The 21,274-nt window shown below is 55.2% G+C and overlaps 1 protein-coding gene and 1 non-coding gene across 10 annotated transcripts in view; both read right to left on the reverse strand.

Annotated features, from left to right (window-relative positions):
- The window catches only part of SPECC1L (sperm antigen with calponin homology and coiled-coil domains 1 like), an 84,480-nt gene that overhangs the window by 11,017 nt on the left and 52,189 nt on the right, over window positions 1-21,274 (reverse strand). For 8 of the 9 annotated variants that reach the window (XM_055404850.2, XM_055404856.2, XM_055404855.2 and 5 more), the window contains 3 exons: window positions 15,695-15,778; window positions 13,553-13,709; window positions 10,965-11,067 (listed from right to left, as the gene is read on the reverse strand). In XM_055404850.2, coding sequence (XP_055260825.2) covers window positions 10,965-11,067; window positions 13,553-13,709; window positions 15,695-15,778 — 344 coding nt within the window. The remainder of the gene's footprint in view (window positions 1-10,964; window positions 11,068-13,552; window positions 13,710-15,694; window positions 15,779-21,274) is intronic. The other variant, XM_088828372.1, reaches the window with a different exon arrangement.
- TRNAA-CGC (transfer RNA alanine (anticodon CGC)) lies at window positions 7,828-7,900 on the reverse strand. Its single transcript has one exon. It is a non-coding gene; the product is annotated as a tRNA-Ala (tRNA).

Consider the following 21,274-nt stretch of genomic DNA (forward strand, 5'->3'; position numbering starts at 1 on the left):
ACGCACAAGCCACGTCAGTGCCGGCGAGCCTGCATCGCCCACTCTCGGCTGGGTAACAGCCAGCCTGCTGTGTCCTGCACCGAAGGGCCCACTGGCGAGAACCCAGCTCCCCTTCCCTACGGTGCCGGCGGTTGACCGCCCTTCCCACAGCAGTGAAGCAGCTCCACAAACAACCGGCTTCCACAAATGGAGTGCTCACCCGAAACTTCCCGAGTGACCTCAGGCTAAACTCACGCGTGTGATGAAATGAACTTGTCAAACCTCGACTCCTCTGTGGCCTTCACAGTTATGCTGACCTCCCATGCAAAGTCACTGAAGCACAAGAGGAAAAAGGCTCCTCACGATGGAAGGAAGTGAGGACTGTGCAAGCTGCTGGAGATGATACAGAAAGATTATGTGACCCAGACAATTTAATGGTTCTGCTTTTAGCAAAAAAATTAAGCAGCTCTTGAAAACGTTGCTTATCTGCTTTCTCTCCTATTTCTCAGCATTCCTCATATAATAAAAAGGCCTGCTTACTGGAAACCTGGAGCCCAGGGCACTGCCTGGTGGGAAGAACCTGGGGCTGGGCGTCAGAAGACCCCAGGGCAAGCGCAGGGGCTGCAAGCACCTCTGGCTGGCAGAGCAGGAGCCCCTCGTCATGATTCCCAGGGCCGTCTCAGGGGTGACCTTCGAGGTGTGGGTTCCGATGAACACACGCACTCCTGAGACTTTGAGCTGACCGAGCGCTGGTGGCCAGGCCGTCGGCCACACCCAGCAGCTGCTCTGTTCTCGCGGAGTTCCACAGGAAGAGAAGACGAAGGCTGAGGGGCGGGACCCTGAGTCCTAGAGTTGACGATCCTGTGGACCCCTCCTGCCAGAGGAGCCTGAGAGGCTCTGCCTGGCCGGGAGACAGCCACCCCTCCTGAGCACCTTCCCGAATGTGCGGGCCCTGGAGAACACGCCCGGTTAGGAAGGCGGGAACTGGGGCTCAACCGGGGTTGCTGGGGCTCCCCAACCCGCTCAGTGGTGTGGGAAACCCTAACTGGCGTCATGGAGAATCTGGCTGAGCAGTGTTACCTACCTCACACTAAAATGATGATCAAGCTAATTTATCGAAATGCTAACTAAGCAATTAATTTAAAAATTAGAGCCCTGACATTTCTGGAAACACATGTTAGCAGCTGCTGTCAAACCATGGTTAAACAACAGAGCACTGGAAGTTCATCGTGGTTCTGGGAAAACTCAGTCTCCAGCTGCTGTGCTTGGCATGCAGAGGGCCCCTGAACACAGGAGGCAGCCCGGGCGCCCACTGCGGCTGCTGCACGGAGTTGAGCCCGGGCCGCAGAGCCTGCTGGCACCCGGCGGATGCGTGAGCCCCCGGCCTGGCCGCCGCTAGGACGAAGACGGCGTGTCACCAGGTCAGGATGGTCAGACCAGCAGCTTCCACTGCTTCACTGGCGGGAACTTGTGAGTGTGTGTGAGTCCACATAAAGAACGGGTGGGACCACAAATCTGGCCGCCCGTTTCCCTTTGTTCAAGTATTTTAAACCCTGGGACATGGTGATATTTACAAACAATGAGAGCTTTCTGTATGGGAACCCAATTTCCATGCAAACTGACAATGTACAATAAAAAAAGTTCAGACTTCCAACCTCGATTTGATTCAGATCAAACCCTTATCTGCTGCCTGCACCTTTAGGATTTTCACCTCTGGGAAGCCATTCCTGTGACATAAGCCTCCAGATATAGCAGAGGAAACTGAACCAACGCTGAGCCTGGCTCAGGACTCTCGACTGCAGAAGCCCCAGCCTTCCCAGCCTCCTGCCCTGAGTCACTGGAGATGAGGCTAGGCCGGAGGGGAGAGGAGGGCACAGGGACGCTCGTAGCGTCTCCCAGGGGCCGAGGGCCTCCTACAGAGAGAGGACAGGCGTGGGAAGGGGCGCGCCTCTCCCTCCCTGCCCACCCCCCCACCCCCGCCAAGGGGTGACCAACATGCACCACAGGGAACCTGGGCCTCTGGGGCCAGCCTCTAGGGCAGGAGAGCTCCTGGGTGTGGAGCAGAGCCGGGGGGTCTCTGCACAGAACCAGGGGGGCACAAACAGGGCCTGGGGGGGCACCAGCAGAGGCTGGGGGCAGCTCCATGCAGGGTCCGGGGTGGGGGGCCTGGGGGCCGTGCGGGCTGATGCCAGCTTTTGCCCAGTGAACACATGCAGCCGCGAAGGGAACTTCCTTTTCCTACTTTGCCTACTGACTGTCCGCTGCTTCAAAGGAGGCCAGGAAGGCCTGGCTATTTTTATCTGTCCATTCGTTCTCACTCTGCCGACTATCCTCAATCCACAGGGACACACAATTCTGGGAGAATCTGCTGCTTCTTAGTGAAAAACAGTTGGGAATAAAAGAGGAACCCAAAAGGAAGCAGGCTGGGATACTTTCCCTGTGGTGGGGCAGGGGCCGACAAAGCTCCTCCTAAAAACAACACAGGACTGGACAAACTGGTCAAAAATAACCATTTCAGAGCTCTGAGAGCTGACTGATCTCCAGGAAATAAACTAAGACGACTCTTCAGGAAAAGGGACTAAAATGTCAGGGAGGAAGAGAAAGCAGGCAGCCGCCCCGCCAGGAGTCGCCCTCGCCACCCTCTCCTCTCGGGCTTTGTCAATGGTGTCGCTGTGTGAGGGAGTCACCTGCAGCAACGCTGCTGGGCTGGCGACACAAAGTGAACGCACCGGACGACCACGGGGCAGACCTGCGATAGTTTACCAAGGCGAGCCAGGGAGACCTGAGGCAAATGGTGATAAGATGCATTTCGTAACCTCGAGAGCAACTGTTAGGAAAATTACTTAAAACAGTAATACGGCACCACCTGGTTCTATGCTACCGATCAGAAGCCACCAGAAAGATCCACGCCATGCTAAACGCAACCAAGAGAGCGCGGGGTGGGGGTGTCAGCCAGAGAGGACTGCAGAGCGAAGAAGAGCAGCGGGGATGAAGGTCATTTCACGACAGAGGAAGCTCCTCCATCCTCAACGCTCTTGTACCAAGTCACAGCTTCAACATGCACAAAGCAAACACCCTCAGCCCCTGCACGGAGACACGGAAAGCCCGCAAGCTCGAGCTGAGACCCCCGCCCCTCGCTCAGCGGCTGACGGAGCCAGAGGGTGCAGACGGCACTCAACCAACGGCTCTAACTGACCTCCCACAGCAGCAGGACAGCCTTTAAAAACTACACACCATGTCCTGGGCCACAAGATGAGTCCCAAAAAACCTGAGAGCGATTCAAGTCACAGAGAGCGCATTCTCTGACCGCAGCGCGATCGAGTCAGAAACCGACAACACAACGCTCTCCAGAAAATCCTTAAGTGCTTGGAAACTAACTGGCACACATTTGTATTTTATGTATGTTTAAATAACATCTGTCTTTTACACAGAACAGAATTTCTTAGCAGAGTCTGATCTGAGAATCTGTCAGTCACACACAGAAGTCCACACGGAACTTTAATTACTGACTTGTAGCTCACAAGCTTCCTGAAACAGAGACTGCCTTTCTATTTCTTGATTTCTGTTTCAATGCCCAGCACACGACCTGGCACAGGGCTTAGTATGTATTTGATAACTTAATTTTATACTGGGAAATATTGCTAGAATGCAAGTAAAGTATAGCACACATCCCTGCTAAACCATTCGAGTCCACCAATTCTGATTCCGCTAACCTCCACTCAGAAATGCAGTGTCTTTCCTTCTTTGGTCCAAGCTAATGAGCAAATCCTTCAATAAAACTATGCATTCTTACTGTTTGAGATTAAATTACCTTGAGCAGTACTAAAAGCTTCTGATAATTTATTAAAACTATTCTGTAGTAGATTAAGTGATTTCATTATCCTTTGGATTAACTAATCCATCTCCAGGCCTGGCATTTTATCAGAAAACAATGAGTTTCAAAGTAAAGCTCTCTTAAATTAACCTTTAGCAGCTCCTTGATTGTATTCAATCAGGTTTTCCAAGAACAACAGAACAATGGTGCAACAGAAGCTGTTAAGTATAAAATTTAGAACCGAAGGAAAGCACACTGAACTGGTGAGTTACCCCTGAAGCCTGGCTCCTCTGCTGCGGTCAGCTCACACTGCCAGTCCCCCCAGAGACAGTCAGAGACCTGGGCCCGCCGACGCCACGCAGCAGAGCGCACAGCGATGGTGGAGGGCGAAGGATCACCACCTCTCTCCGTAAGCACCAAGGAATCAACTGCGTACTTAAATTAGCTTTAAAGCACACCTGTCTACAAGCTGAGACGCTGATTAGAATAGAAAAAGAAAAGACTCAATCTGTAAAGCAATGGTTCAGAAACACCACAGGGCCTTCAGGGAGTCATTTTTCCCAGTCCCTGGGGGTGGAGGTGGGGTGGGGTGGGGCTCAGGCCCAAGTCTGCAAACCCGACATCAAGCCCCCTCCGATGGTAATATTCCTGTATTTAAAAACTTCAGTGAACAGTTGGTGGCGGGGCGCAATTTAAAAGAGGAAAATGTGTTAGATAAAAGGCAAACTCACAAGGGCTTGCAGGGTAATGGACAGTTAATGCAATTACAATGATGAGCACGGTCACTGTGGGACGCCTTTCAGGAGGGTGAGCGGAAGGCAAGCTAAGTGTCGGCTGGGGACGCTGCCCCCGCTAATTGGCCAGTGCCCACGACGGGCAGCAGGCTTGCTCACGGCGCGGCCAGGACCGGAGGGGGAGCGCGTGCTGCTGGTCACGTATCAGCCCCGCTCCTGCCGGCTGCGGGACCCAGCCACCGCAGGGTGGGTCCCATGCAGCGGGCTTCAGGGAGGGGATGCTCATCGGTACCTACGGCCAGATAAGGAAAGGGCTCTGGCACGTCCGACATGGCTGTCGACATTAGGAGCTCTATCAGATACATCTCTCAGCTTAAAAAGATTATGCATACAAAATTATATCCAATTTTAACTCACAGACCTTGAAATAAAACAACCAGCATCCTACCTTACTTTTAAACAGCAAAACAGACATTAGTTTCACAGGAAACGAAAGCCAGACAGAGGGAAAGGCCGTATGTAGACACCATCGCAGAAGTCTGCACAGGAAGCACAGCTGGAAACGTACGTGTCTGCAGCAGGCTGCCCAGTGTAGAAAAGGGCTTTTCTTCATGTACAGTGACCCATTTTGCTTTGCACTGTATTTCTTCTTGCATTTTAAGTACGCAGGAAATGAAAAAAATTTAAAATTATCAGTGGAGGATTTTAACAAATTGATTTGCTTTTTTTTTTTTTTAACCTAAGGCAATGTACCTTAAAATCACAGAATCAGAGAATTTAAGTGGGAAAGAAGCAAGAAACATTAGTTAAGTCACTGATTTAATACTTAAATGATCTCAGTCAACTTGGTTACTTAAACTGTTAAACAACTTGATACATGGCAAAGTTCCATAATCTAGGGGGAGGTACTTTCTAATTATCTCAAATTAGTCAGTTTACGTAACAGTTTAGAATGTTACAAGATGACAAAGTAACAGCAATGTAATCCTTTAAACCTATTAAACACGTAGCAAATGCGAGAACGTGAACGACTTCCTCCTTAAGCCTCCAGTTTACAGGAATGGAGTTTAGGAGGAAAAGGGAGGCCCAGAGAGGCTCAGTGGTTGGCAAAAGGTCACACAGTACCAGGCAGCGCTGACACGCGAACCCCACCTGACCCTCGAGTCCAAGGTCTGAGTCACTGCTCTGTGTGTGACTCCCACACACGGTCTACCGATCAAGCGCAATGCCCACAGAAACACAGAGTTCCAAGTCTCACTAAGCACCTCTCTAATTATAAACGCTGAGGGTTGGTTCTCAGGAATCTGCGCTTTCCCCATAGTCTTCACAGGGTTTAACAGACAAGCTTGAGAACTGCTATTATGAAAATGAACCCAGGTCTCCCATGACATTCGATATCCAAGTTCAGCCAGCCACTGAGCTCTGCCGTGTGCAGGGCCTTCTGGACACTGGGAGGCAAAGACAGGTCCTTCTAAGGAGCTCAGAGTCTGGAAAAGGAAACACACACACACACTGGCGCTTCAGCACCCTCAGGATTCAGCAGGCAGGGTTCCATAACATGGGGAAAATGAACTAGATACGGAGCCCCCCCAAACGCCCTGAACTGCAGAAAAGCACCCACCCTGGACCGGGGCTCGGGGTGAGTGAGACAAGGAAGCATGAGCCCCAGGGGTGCTGGGGCCCTGAGGGGTGACCCCTGGTGGGGCGGGGCGGAAGCAAGGCCGTACAGACGCTGCCTTTGACGCTGCAGGGGCAGATGCTCCCCAGACGGAGGGGGTGCAGTGAGAGGCTGGGGGGCTCAGGGGCCGAGGCGAGGCGGTGGAGGAGCCGACCAGACTACACAGTCCAGTTCAACCAGCAGAGGCCTTGCTCTCCACACCAAGGATTTGGGGCTTTACCAAGGTGTCAGAGGGGAGGCAGCTGAAGAGAAATAACCAAATGGCAATTTCAGACCATTTCGGCAGCCAAGAAGCCAGACAGGAGGATGAGAAAACCACTTATGTCCACGCAAAGCCTCAGCAGCACATGTAACGCCCGCAACAACCAAACGCCGTCAGCAGGAGATGGGATGACCACAGGCGGTCACAGCAGAGTCACAGAGGAGTGACCCACGGAGGTTCACAGGCCACAGGCGGGCCAGGGAAGCATGGCCCTCGATGAAAGCAGCAGTCGCAGAGGCCCACACGCTGCCCAGCTGCAGCGCCGTGACCCATCTGCGACAGGCACGCCCACGGAGGCAGCAGGCAGACCCGCGGGGCCCACGCCAACTGGGGAGTGGCTGCTGCCGGGCTCGAGACCTCCTTTCCAGCTGAAGAAAATACTGTAAGACTGACTGTGGTGATGGCTGCACACCCCTGCAAACACACTGAAAGGTACAATGCCGAGTGGGAGAAGCGCATCTTACGTGAAGCACAGCTCAATAAAAAACGATATAAAGGAAACAACATAAGAGGCTGGGCAATACGGAGTTAGCCTTAGCATCTCGGTCCGAGAGCACACTGGGTGCCACGGTGCTGGCATGCCCGCGGCTTGGCCCACCGTCAGGGTGCAGGACTGGCTTCTTTCACTCAGCACAATGTTTCCAAGATTCATCCATGTGGGATCAGGTAGTAAATGTTCCAATCCATCGAAAAAAGGATCCTTCCATCTACTTAGATTTCGGTTTCCTTCACAGAGCTTTGCAGTTTCCAGCAAACGAACCTTGTGCCCCGGGTCACACTCACTTACGTATCTCAGTGCTCATCACCCCCTCTACACCTGTTAGTCTCGGCGTGCAGCACTGTGGCTCGCTTACACACACAGGTGTCTGTCCTTTCCCCACCTCTCCCATGAGGATGCCTGGAGCGGGGGCAGCGTGCTCTGTGCTGTCTGGGAGGCGGTCTCCGCTGTTCCTCCACTGTAAGCACTGCAATGTGGCTCCAGACTCCCGATCCCTCCCCCCGGTAACCATCAGTTCCTTCTCTGAGTCTGTGAGTCCACTTCTGCTTTGTAGTAAGTTCACTTTTGTTGTTTTTTAGATTCCACATGTGAGCGATACCATACTTGCCATTTTCTGACTTACTAAGTGTGACCATCTCCAGGTCCCTCCACGGCGCCACAATTGGCCTTGTTTCCTTGGTTTGAACGGCTGAGTAAACGCTCCGCTGCGCACACATACTGCATCTTCTTCAGCCCCTCATCTGTCGATGGACAGGGAGGTTGCCTCCATGTCTCAGCAATTACACACAGCGCTGCAGTGAACACTGGGGTGTATGTGTCCTTCTAAACCATGTTTTTCTCCAGAGGCGTGTGCAATCTTAGTTTCCTGGCCAGGGATCAAACCTGTGGCCCCTGCAGTGCGAGTGCAGAGTCTTAACCACTGGACCACCAGGGAAGTCCCCCAGATATATTATTATGATGCTACTAGAAATGGAAATTCTGAAGTTCATTTTCAGTTTTCATTGCTGGTATAGAGAAACGCAGATAATTTTTATAGGACTGCAAGGTCGTCAAACCAGTCATTCCTAAAGGAAATCAGTCTTCAGCATTCACTGGAAAGACTGAAGCTGAAACTCCAATCCTTTGGCCACCTGATGCAAAGGACTGACTCCTTGGAAAAGACCCTGATGCTGGGAGAGATTGAGGGCAGGAGGAGAAGGGGAGGACAGAAGATGAGATGGTTGGATGGCACCACCGACTCGATGGACATGAGTCTGAGCAGGTTCCGGGAGCTGGTGATGGACAGGGAGGCCTGGCGTGCTGCAGTCCATGGGGTCGCAGAGAGTCGGACACGCCTGAGTGACTGAACTGAAGTGTATCCTGTAACTGTTGGATTTGTTCACTAGCTCCACCAATTTTTATGTGAATTCCTAGAGGTTTGCTAGGTAGCATTCAGGTCATCTGCACACAGACACAGTTTTACCTCTTCCTTTCCAATGCCTTTTCTCCCTTTCTCACACCCCGCTGCCCCAGAGGAAAAGTGCAGCAAACATCAAGTAGAGACGGTAAGGAGCCGTCCTTCCTGCTCACCAGTGAGCGTGATGGCAGCTCTGGGTTTCCACAGATGCCCTTGGGCAGCTGGAGACTGCACCTTTCTGGTACCAGTTTGGTGAGTGTTTCCATCATGAATGGGTTCTGGATTTTGTCAAGTGCTTTCTCTGCACCCACTGAGATGATTCTGTGGTTTTTCCACTTTATTCCACAACATGGTGTGTTCCTTTCAATTTTCATATGTTGAACCAACAGTGCACAAGTTCTTCTATTTGCTGCTGGACTCTGTCAGTATTTCATTAAGGATTCTTGCATATGAAACACTGGTCTGTAGTTTTCTTTACTTGCGATGTCGTTTTCTGGCTTTGTTGATCAGGGTAATGCTGGCCTCACACAACAAAGGAGGACATGCTCTCCGTCCTACTTTTGGAAAGGTCTGAGAGAGCCGGCTGCTAACTCTTTGTAAGCACGTGGTAAACTTTACCAGGGAGGCCATCTGGCCCTGGGCTTCTGCTTGTTGAGACTGCTTTGATTACTAATGCTGTCTCTTTAGTTGCCTTAGGTCTCTTCAGATTCTCTCTCTTCTTGGGTCAGGATTCTACAGTTAGGCTGCAAGGCATCAACATCATAGCGGTTGCGTATTTCGTTGGTGAACTGCTCAGCGTTCCCTTCAATCCTCTAAATTTCTATCAGGGCGTTTAGTAAAGGCCTTGCTTTCACTCCAGATTCTGGTCATTTCAGCCCCTCTCTTTCCTGTCAGTCGAGGCAAAGGTCCAGACACGCGATGATCTTGTCGAACCGACTGCTGCTGTCAATCATCTCCTCTGCTGACTCTGCTTCTGATCTTTATTGTTTCCTCCCTCTGACTGCTTCAGGCTGAGCTTCTTCTTCCGTTCCCACTTTCCTCAGGGAGAAGGTTAGCTCACAGATTTGGGGTTTTCCTTCTTTCTAAAGGCAGGTGTTCACAGCTGGAAATTCCCTCTGCGCTCCTTTTCAACATCCCCCACAGTCCCGTTATGTCAGGTTGTGAATATTTCTTCCGCTATTAATTTCTAACTTCATTCAACTGTGATCAGAAAAGATACTTTGTATCATCTCAACCTTTTAAAATTTATCGACATTTGTTTTATTACTCAACACACAGCCTATCCTAAATGTTCCGTGGGTACCTGAGAAGAATGTGTATTCTGCTACTGATGGACAGTCTGTAACAGATGTCTCGCAGGTCTGATTAGCACATACTTTATGAATACTGTATGTGGTTTAGGTCTCGCGTCCTTGGCTAGGCTGTTTCATCAGGCTGTGTCCCAATCACTCACTGCTTTGCTTGTTCTGCTCAACGGTTGTTTTATAAGTGGAGAGCTCAGTGGCATCAAGTACATTCATTTACACTGCTGTACAACCATCACCAGCACCCATTTCTAGAACTTTCCTCACGCTTGATGGCAACTCTGCTCTTTAAACAGTGACTGCCTGTGACACCAAGCCCCTGGCAGCCGCCATTCTACTTTCAGTCACCATGAGTCTATCTCAGGGACTTCACGTAAGTGGGGTCATCTAAGATTTGTACTTCTGAGTGCTGGTCATTTCACTCAGCATAATGTCTCGGGAGAAACCTCAACGTCCACGGACAGATGAATGGCTGAAGACACAGGGCATAAACACCCGACGGACTACCACACAGCCGCAAAAGCATGAAAGCACGCTGTTCACAGAGATGCGGATGGACACGGAGACTGTCACGTTAAGTGAAAAGAGGCAGAGAGAGACGCACGTATGCTATCACTTACGGTGGAATCTGAACAAATGACACAAATGAACTTATTATTTACAAAACAGAGACAGACGCAGAAAACAAGCTCATGGTTACCAGAGAGGACAGTGGTGGGGGTGATACAGCAGGACTGGGATCAGCAGACACAAACTACTGCGTGTAAACCAGACGGACGACAAGGTCTTGCCGCGCAGCAGGGGGAGCCACGCTCGGCGCCTTGTAGTGACCTGCGATGGAGGAGAGTCGGACGAATAACTGAGTCATCTGCTGCTCACCTGGCTGACACGTTACAAACCAGTCAGGCTTCACTTTCCAGATGGGCTAATAATGACAGGAGGGGGCGACAGAGGGCCAGAAGGGCGGCCACGGGGCAGCCCGGCCATGGGGTGCTATGGGCAGGAGACTGCACAGGCGGTGGGGAAGCGCTGGGGGATGCAACTCAGCAGGGTGAAAACTTTAAACACGATGAGCAGCATCTCAATTTAAAGGAAAATATATTTTCACTCTTAGTCCAGTGAGGCCTCCACAAAGCATTCAGCCAGGACTTGGATGAGAAATGCTACCGCAGCTGAACAGGAGCAACGTGGCGGTCCGCTGCTCTGGAAGGGAAGGCGGACCCCGCCCACGTCCGGGACCGCAATGCTCAGTGGGCTGTGCCGGCAGTGGCTCCCCTGGATGGAAGGACCACAGTTACCTGATAGCCCTCGGTTTTCTTTTGACACCACTTCAGCAAGGCGTTTCTCTTGGATCCCCCATATTCTCTTGCCAAGGCTGACAGAGGATCCTTTCTTTCTTCCCTGGGAAGTGGAGAGAAGAAACATTTCAACTCGTGTTCCTTATCAGAGCACCCTTCCAAGCCAGAAATCCAACAAAAACAGAACAAATGCACCCTCGGTGGCGGAGAACAGCCAGATGCATCTGCACTCGTCTGATTCCACTGTCAACTTTTACAGGTCCCACAGACCCACCGCTGTCAGGGGCTCAGCAGCCTGAAGGGAGGCCTGGTCACCACCCACAGGGAAGCCGTGCACAGGGCCAGTGCGAGGCGGCCCAGGACACTTGGAGCGCAGCGGTCGCGCCGGCAGCGTGCGAGAGCCGCCACGGCTCCTTCCCGTCGGGCCCCGGCCTCCCGCGTCGTTACGTTTCATTTCACACAACACTGTGTCCTCGGTCACCTCACCTTCGTTTTAAAGCACTGACTATAGTAACAAAGGACAGGGCTGGCCCAGGGAAAGGGTCACTCCCGCCTTCAGAGGGCACACAACAGGGGAGCATATACGACAGAAGAGCAGTAAGCAGGAGCGACGCCCACAGCGTGTCTCAAGCGTCCTTACTGCTAAGTTGCACGTTCTTCATTGACTGCATTAGCATTTTCCCTTGCATAAAAAATAGAGTTCTTCTGTAAACTCACTCACTTGGCACCTCCTTCCGAGGCACGACCGTGTCAGGCCATGAGCAGGTGGTGGGTGACACGGGGCCCACTCCTCAGGGAATGTCATCGTATAGTACGGGATGGACAGAACACTGAAGCTGGGGGAAGAATCAACAGCTGCACAGGGGTCATCCCTGAAGATTACATGTGGGGCACTGCAGGCCACTGTCAGCTGCTTGGAGGCAGAATAACATCCTGCCCCAGACCGGACACTGACTCTAAAAAGACTGTGGCCAGCATGGCGATGGAGCAAGGGAGACCCAAACCCGACCCTACAGCACCAACCCTTCCTTCCCGGGGCCACTCCAGGAGCAGGACAGACACAGGAGCCCGTGGAGACCGAGCTCTGCAGAACAAGCCATCCCTGACCAGCAGAGCCCTCTGCACAGCTGGTCTGATTTCCAGCGATGACCATGCAAGTAAAGCAGATTCCAGCCCCACAACAGCACACCTAACAGTCCAGCCCGTGTCCCAAATGCCACAGGCGGCGCAGTACCCTTGTCTGTATTCACCCAACAGAGGATGACAGGACATCAGAGCACGCCTGAAGAACGAAGCTTTTCCAGTTGAGAGGTGCACTCAAATAGCACTGATTTTTGTTTATTTTAGAACCAAAAGTAAAATACAAAAATATTCCAACATGCAGTCAGACCCCTGTCTCGAAGAATGACACTTTAATGCACGTGTTGGCTCACCACGCTCCTGTTCTAGCCCAAAGGGCTCAAAGAGGTTTGTCACAACAGCACCAAACACGGGAAACGAGAATGAAGAAAAGGGTGACGTGTGAACAAAACAAAAGAGCCGCCGAGAGGAGCACAAAAGCGACCGCCAGCCACCGTGCGAGGGCTACTCTGGCCCACACGGCCGAGCTGCTACGAGGCAACCTCACACCGTGCAAGGGCTACTCTGGCCCACACGGCCGAGCTGCTACGAGGCAACCTCACACCGTGCGAGGGCTACTCTGGCCCACACGGCCGAGCTGCTACGAGGCAACCTCAGACAGTGCCAAGGCCCCGTGCGGTGCATGGCACAACGAGGAGCCGCGGATGGGCGCCTCCGAGGGTGAGGGGTCGTCTCCTGTAACTTTACTGTCAGGCAAGGAAGCCGAGGCCCGGAGAGGTCCTGGGGAGGCGCACGGCTTCTCGCAGAGGGGCCAGGAACAGCGGGCGCCCCACCGGGGGCACGAGACACAGCCCACGTGGACAGCACCCCCCTCGCTCGGCCAGAGAGGTGGGTGCCCCCGCTGCTCACTGCGCCCGAGGCCGCTCTTCTAAGAGGTCGGTCCCCGAGAGGCAGGGTGTTAAACCTGAGTGTATAATCTGAGTTTAAGAGTCCAAATAGTCCAATTTATTCAGAGCTATAGGGTCCAAAACCACTGCCGCCGCCCCCTTTGTGTTCAGCCTCTGCGTCCACTGAGCCTCTGGCCTGCCGGCACCTGCCCTCTGTCCCCACCCTCGGCCCTCCAGGCCCCGCTCGCAGCCCCCACCTCCAGCCTCCCCTGCACTCCACGCACACCCGGTGTTCAAGTATCACTAAACTCACTTTTGGACTCGGCTGTTCTCTACTTTAAAAAAGCAGAACTGGAAAAAAAAAAGAGAAAAACCCACAAAAAACAAAAATAAAAGCACCAGCTGCTTGGGGGAAATAATTATCTCTGTAACTTTGTTTTACTTTTGTACTTTTTATCATCTTTCTCCACTCTAGGCATAGAAGAGTGGATCAGAAAACACTTAACCCACAAAGACAGACACACACCAGGGCTCGAATCCCGTTATGCCACAACCCGATCATCCCCTCTCAAAAGGCCCGGGATGGCCCGAGGGCAGTGCCCCTGCAGGAGGAGCCCTCACCTGACGCGGCTCCGGGCGGTGGGCGTCACGGAGGCCGTGGGAGAGGAGGAGAGTGACAGCTGCGGCGAGGTGGCACCCATGGCCATGAGCGCGGCGGGTGACGCGCCGTCGGGAGCTGACACATCGCGCTTCATCTCCTCGCTGCTTCGTCTGGACACTGCAGGTTAGAGCAGAAGCAGTTTAAACTGAGCTCTCGAGACACCGCATTCAGCAGGCCCCCCAGAGCAGAGCCCACCGTGTGTGTGGCACTCACTCAGTCGTGTCTGACTCTGCGCCTCTGTCCATGGCATTCTCCAGGCAAGAAGACTGGAGCAGGCTGCCATTTCCTTCTCCAGGGATCAGACTCAGGTCTCACCCGCATTGCAGGCAAATACCTTCTGAGCCACAAGGGAAGGCCAGAAACTTCCACACAGGAGGAAAAACTAACATTGTCTTTATCTGACTGATATCCTGAAAGGATTTTATTTTTTCACTTCAAAAAACTAAAACAGGTACAGCTGTTCAAGTGTGCGCAGAGGCCCACGTTCTAGCACACCCCTGGTCCACAGTGAGCCCCAGCAAACCTGGTTCAATCACAAACACGACCAAACCAGAGCAACACTTCTCTCACCTACAATCAACAAAACCCTTCTGAGCTCGGCCAAAACACTGAGGAGACAGAAAGGAAAGACAGGGGCCACGCGTAATTTGGGGTCAAGCCAAATTTTACAAAAACAGGCATCAGTGAGACGGAGAAGCAAAAGACGCCCTGTCTAGTCAACTACTGAGAGGTAAGAAGCGTCAGGGAAGTCCTACTTGGGGAGTCTGACAGAGTTAGGCACACGCCGTGCTGGACTTACAAAGCCCTGAGGGCTGGAGGTGGAAGCAGCCCGACAGCTGGGCCACAGGGGAGGTGGCTTTCTGTCCACGAGGCACAGGGGACCAGCGGGTGCGCACAGCGCTGGGCTGAGCACGAGAGCCGTGAGACACAAGGCCAGGCCCTGATGGGGGACGGGCCTCCTCAGCAGGCGCTGGAGTGGGAACGGCTGGGACGCAGGCCTGCCGGCACCAGCCGCCTCCCCAGGTAATACCTCCTGGCAGTGGGGGGCCTGCACCTCTGCATCAGCGCAGGACGTGCTCCAAGGGTCGGAGGAGGCGCGCTCTCTCCTATGACAAGGTCTTAGTTTTATGCTCATTCTGTCTCTTTCTCCCACTGTCCAGTCTCTGTGTAAATCTGCAGCTTCTACCAAGCGCTGCGCTAGGAACCTGGGTGAGAAACCTTCATCGTTTCATACAAAGCACGAGAGACAGATGAAGAAAGAACGGGAAGAGCCCTGTCACAGGAAAAGGCTCTGGGCCGTGGCTTTGCAGGGGAGATTGCGGTTGGACTTCCCACTCAGCTAAGGTGTCCAAAAACTGTACCAACTGAAATTCACATCCAAGTGGGATGGTGCCCACAGGAGGCACGGTTAAAAAACCTCTTCTTTGCTGGTCCAACTTCTAGTTGAGCTATTGAGGGTTAAAAAAAAGCCACAAAGGGAAAATAACAAGGATGCTGACAAACTGAAATGTTAGCTCAAGGAAACCAGTATAGCAAGCCCATCAGACACACCACCGTAACACGGCCCATCACACTGCAGACGCCCGGCTTCAGAGCATTTCTGGTGTGCTGGGAAACAACCTCCAGAACAATCACAACACATCCTGCAGTAAACATCCCAAGCCTCCACGACTACGGGCTTCTCTGACAGCTCAGCCGGCGAAGAGTCCGCCTGCAGCGCAGGAGACCCCGGTTCATCTCCCGGCTGGGGAAGATCCGCTGGGGAAGGGACAGGCTACCCACGCCAGTATTCTTGAGATTCCCTGGGGGCTCAGCTGGTAAAGAATCCGCCTGCAATGCAGGAGACCTGGTTTTGATCCCTGGGTTGGGAAGATCCCACATTTGTTAAGTGAATGGAACCATCTAGCTCTTTTTATTTTTAAAGTCAGGGCCGTGAAATATGATTTCTATAAAATCTGTAAGATACAATGGGGAAATTCAGAGTGAAACACGATCAGTCAGAGGCAGGCAAGGTTCAACGAGCCTGAAGAGCAGGTACTCGGCCCCATGAGCAGACCCTCTGAGCTGCGCCTCTAAAGGGCGTCTCAGACGAAGGGCACTACCTGAGGTGGTCTTGGCGCCCTCCATGGCGGGCACTCTCGGCAGGGAAGCAGGCCGGCTGGTCGAGGACGCTCGCAGCAGATGCTCTGCACAGGGTGGAGAGTGCCACGGTGAGGAGACCGGACCCCGAGCTTCAAGGGCACAGGGAGCAGGAGCTGCCCTCTCGCCCCTCCTTCCCGTCCAGGCCCCTCGACGGCTCCGAGCCCCTGACACAAACGCCTCCCGCTGACAAGGCCCCTCGACGGCTCCGAGCCCCCGACACAAACGCCTCCCGCTGACAAGACCCCTCGACGGCTCCGAGTCCCCGACACAAACGCCTCCCGCTGACAAGGCCCCTCGACGGCTCCGAGTCCCCGACACAAACGCCTCCCGCTGACAAGGCCCCTCGACGGCTCCGAGTCCCCGACACAAACGCCTCCCGCTGACAAGGGCCCTCGACGGCTCCGAGCCCCCGACACAAACGCCTCCCGCTGACAAGGCCCTTTCCTTCACTTGCATTCCCAGAGATGCGACACTCAGTGCAGACGAACGCAAACCACTGAGAGCTACTTCCGTCTGACGCAATTCAACCAGAAGCCCGAGACCCTCTGCTGCATCAAGGTCGAAAGGCACCAAGTCCACACCCTGCCTGGTGAGCCCACAGTGTATGTCTGTGCGTGTGTCTGTGTGGGGGGCACACAAGTCCATGGCCAGAGGTGAGTCAGGACGGACACGGGAGTACAGGACGACTCAGGGTCCTCAAGGCCACCCGCCACGACCGAGTTGGGGCGACCAGACGCCTTCAGGGACGAGGCCCTGTGTGGCCGGCTGTGCTGCGGGAGAACAGGCTGGGCAGCAGCACTCGGCCCAGGACTCACCGCAGAGACCAGGGGCCACAGTCCCAGCACCGCGGAACCACAGGGCCAGTGGACAGCAGACGGCCACGGGGGACGGCTCTGGGGGCGGTGTGGCTGACGGACGACAGCCTCTCTGGCCCCTGCATGAACTTCAGTCTGGCAGCAGCAAGAACCCCCAGGGAGGACAGAAGCAGTGCCCCATCACCTGACCCCGCCTTGCTACACCAGGCCGGGTCGGGGCACTCTGGAGTCCCCGGCCCTGGAGCAGCAGCTCCCCTGCCCCCTGGCCCAGCCATCTCACTACCCTGGGGCCAAGCTCCAACACCCCCTCCCCAGCACCCCTTCCCACAGTGGGCACCCCAGACCCAGGTCAGCTCGCCTCCATGCCTGGCGCCACTGCCCTCAGGCCAGGAGGACAGGCACAGGAGGGCCGGACGTGCTGCGTGTGCCCGGGACATGCGCCGGGTGGGGCCAGTGAAGACTGCTCACCTCTTCTGAGAGCAACACGCTTGGATGGGAGTGACCAACACAGACAGCCCCGTGCGCACCGCCCGCTTCAAACACTCTCCCTCTCTGTCATCGGGGTGCCGGCTGTCTCTCCGGGACCGCGCATCTCTCACGTACTTCCCAAGTGTGTGAGGCACGTACGTGACGCCATGCCCACATGGCGCCCTGGAGGGGAGGCAGGGCAGCTGGACCCACGCCCCGTGAAGGCAGGCCCACCCAGCCCAGAGCCACGACCCCTTCCTCGTCCTGAACTGACACACCCTGACCCCGTGTGGCTGCACGGGTCCCACAGAAGCGCACATCGTGCACAACGATGGACTAAGCAGAGCTGGAAGAACACGGGAGCCGCAGGGAACAGGAGTCAACATTTTAAATGGAGCCCAAGTGCCCACGTCACAGTCACAAGATGGGTCCTGTCCCAGAGGCTTCATCTCCCAGGAGACGACAGTGAAACCAGGTAACAGAAACACACGGGTGCAGGGCGAGGGCCACCAGCACGCGGCGGGGGCATAGCGCACAGACGCCTACCCACCCGCCGCAGCCGGCTCACTGCACGTCCAGGGACCCACATGGCCTCAGTGCAGCACAGGCTGACACCTCCCTTCTGAGGAGACACCTTCCCGCAGGCCAGGGGGCGGCGGCGCCCCACGCATGCAGACACCCTCTGCTCTGCCGCATGGGTCACAGCCGCAGGTGAACTGCCAGCGCGCCCCGTTGGAGAGGCAGGTCAGCGCGACACAGCAGAGCAGGCAGGAGGCAGCAGACGCTGTGGTGACCGGGTCTGTTCTAGGAGCCCCCCTTATCTGTAACCCACGCGTTACACAGAAACCACCTGGGCGACCGCGACCTGCCAGGCACTGGGCGTGATGTGAAATTGGAGCAAGGAGGGAAGCAGGAAGGAACCTGCCCCCGTGGAGCTGAGTCTACGCCGGAACTCAGACGTGTAAGACAGAACCACGTGAGAGGGACACAGGAAGGACGCAGCAGCGGAGCCGTGAGCTGCCCGCAGAGTCTGGAGAGGCCTTCCCGGGAGCGACGCCGCAGTGAGCAGGAAGGTGACTGACAGCCTTTGCGCAGGCACAGGAGAGGGGCCTCCCCAGTGCTCAGCAGGCACCAGGAAATGCCTGGACCAGCGGCGCTGGGAGGGCGGGGCTGAGGAGCACGGCCCCACCCCGGGGCGGGGCATCGGGGACACCCTTCCGTCCAGGGGGGCAGGATGATGGGGACACAGTCCCGGGCGGTCACCCTTGCGTCCCGGGCGGCGGGGCGCGGCGCAGGTGGGTGACAGCGGACTGCAGGGCAGAGAGCGGGCGGCCTGGACACGGGCGGGGTCAGCGGAGACTTACTCGAGCTCACGGCTCCTCGGGGGCAGACTCGCAGGCTGCTGGCCAGGCGGACAAGCAGGAGAGAAAGGAGGGTCCCTGTGCGGAGACGCGCGAGGAGGGCCGTGGGAGGGAAGCAAGGGGCACCGAGAGCCGGGGATACGCCCAGGGCCGCCGGAGCCGGAGTCGGCGCGTTCCGGGGACAGCGCTGGACACACCCAGCTCTGTCAGCACCCAGTGGACGAGAGGGGGACGGCCTGGTGGCAGGAGGCCACGGTGGCCGGGGTCGGAGCCGCTGCAGACGCCGGGGACAGGGAGCGCTGTGATGTGCTGAGCGGAGTGGAGCAGGGAAGCGGAGGGTGTCCGAGGTGAAGAGGCGGCAGGAGCCGCGGGGTGGGCCACGCAGCAGCCTCGGGGGGCACCGGAGTTACACGGAGGAGTGAGCTAGGGCCCAGGCGGAGGGAGAAAGCCGCCCAGAGAGTCCCGCCCACCCTCGACGCACAGCACAGGCGCAGGGACCCGCTCCTTAGTCCTCCCGCCTGAGACGGCTCAGCAGCTGTTCCCGCATCCCTCATCAAACTCACAGGCAGCGCAGCGGGTTTAACGCCAGGGGCCGAGGGCTTCCCTGGAGGTCTAGGGGTAGGACTCTGCACTCGCCCCCAGGAACTAAAATCCTGCACGCGCAGGGCAGGGCCAAAAGAAGAGAAACACCTGTGAGGAAAGAAAATCATGTGACTTCTTTCCACCTCTATGTGCGCTTGAAACGTCTCATAATATCCTGGAGGAAAAATGAGCCTAGACAGTTTGGTTTATCAAGACAAACACCAAGAACGACCTTCAGAAGTGAACAGACGCACACTAGGCTGCAAACACACGAGGGCACGGTTTCTCTCACAACCCCTCCTGGGAAGCTCCCCGCTCGGGCGAGGCCAGAATCGGGCTTGGGTCCACCCTTTGGAGAAGGCAAACTGCTGTGGAACTTTTCAATAAAAGGTTCTTTTTCCTCTAACTCAAAAGACGTGGCTTTCCAGAGAAACCTCTCAACTTGTATGACATTGCTACATGTGCCCTTACCATAAATCAGTGATTTAAAAATACTGAATGTTTTAAAAGGTTTACATCTCTGTCCGCAAGTAACACAACTCAGAGGGATGATCACAGCAAGACGCTCCTTGCAGGTGACTGTCCTTGAAAGGTCAGCTTTCTTGGACGTCTGAGCTGAAGACACCAACACGACCCTCAGGCCACGCTGACCCTGGGCAACCCCAGCTCCCCAACCATCTGCATGACCAACCAAGGTCTCCACCTGCCCATGGACCTCAAAGATCACTGCAAGGGGACAGTGAAAACCCTCCCGACTCCCTGGACCCACGTGCCTGCTCAGGCTACAAACACGAGCTCACACGCAGTCTACAAAGGCCCACCTGTTATGACCCAGACCACCGAATTCAGCTGCCAACCACACCAAGAGAAGTCTCCTTATATCAAGATCTCTCATCTGAAACACTTTCCTGTGTCTGACATACAAGTATGATGAAGGAAAGAACAAAAAAGCTACATCTTTTATAACATACTTCACTGAAAAAACCAACAAATTATCCAGTTTAAGTACAGTAGAACAGAGGCAGTGCCTTCGAATTTCTGGACTCTTCAACCTGCCAAGTGCAGACTGTGCTGTCTGAGTCACACTGGGACCGGGGACGCGGCTCAGCAGCGCTCGGCTCTCCCTCTCAGTCGGCCTGGAGAGCCACAGTGGCTTCTGAAGAGCGAGACTCAGCTGGTGGCTCTTAGTTCTGTAAGTGGCTTCTTTCCCTAGTGAGTGTTTAAGATAAAAGGCTACACTATCAACAAATTCTAAGGTAAGAAGTCACCCAAAAGTGCTTCCTGCTCTCTGCGTCTGCAGTTTCAAGCAAGCCCAATAAAGGCAGAAGGGCAGACAAGCGGAGAATGAGGGCGGCTCTCGCAGGGGGACCGCGGACCCCCGGGCCCGGTGGCGTCATCAGCTGACCGTTGCCAGGAGATAAACAGAAGGGAGCCAGAAAAAGCCCCGAGACACTTACACATTAGTCTGCGTCCTGAGTGACCCTGGCCCACAGGCCTGATACACCCATTTTCCACCAACAAAACCAGGGTCATAGGGAAACTCAAAGGCAGTCTTTGCCCAGTTCCCCAAGCTTGTCTGCCCCCAAGAGCCACTTGGGGTGCTTGTGAGAAGAAGTATCCACACCCCTTTCCCGGGGTGTGGACATCTGAGGTGAGGCCCAGGGTTCTACATTTTACCAAGGGATTCAGGTAAAGCTCATCAACTGGTAAGTTTGATACACACTGCTGGTGCTAGCAAGGTTTCCCCATAAACCTCGTGCTGCTGTGAGCCAATCACGATGAGTTGGTATGGTGGCCTTGAAGGGGAGAGGTCCTTCGGATGCGGTTATGGAGCAACCACACACAGGAGAGGGGGCCCCTAAGTACCCCTCACAGGCCACGGAGAGGGGCCGAGCGGGGAGACGGGAGCACACGCGGAGCCAGCATGAAGGATCCAGAAAAGTGTCCGGGGAGGGCGCTCAGCACGACTGGATGCGGCCCGCAGCCATCGCCACCGTGGCCCACAGCTGCTCAGGGGACAGGGAGGGGGCGAGGCCAACCGCCGGGGTCAAGAGCCTGGGGGAAAGAGAAGGCCCTGAGCGAGGCGTCCTGTGACCCCTGACTCACATGAGGAAGCAGCAGCAAGAGGTCAGCCCGGGGACCTCGGAGCACAGGCACAATCCTGGACCTACCCGGGGGGCCCGCAAGGGACCCTCCAGACCGCCACACGCCTTCCCTGGGCAGGAGGCCCTTCTGAGCAGAGGGGAGACCTCGGGTCCCCCCGGCGGGTGAAGTGGAGGTGGCACCGGCCTGCCCTGGGCCCCACTGCCCCCGC

The sequence above is a fragment of the Moschus berezovskii genome, chromosome 19 (genome assembly GCF_049115385.1).
Source record: "Moschus berezovskii isolate FMDL1 chromosome 19, NW_MosBer_1.0, whole genome shotgun sequence".
Classification (NCBI taxonomy): domain Eukaryota; kingdom Metazoa; phylum Chordata; class Mammalia; order Artiodactyla; family Moschidae; genus Moschus; species Moschus berezovskii.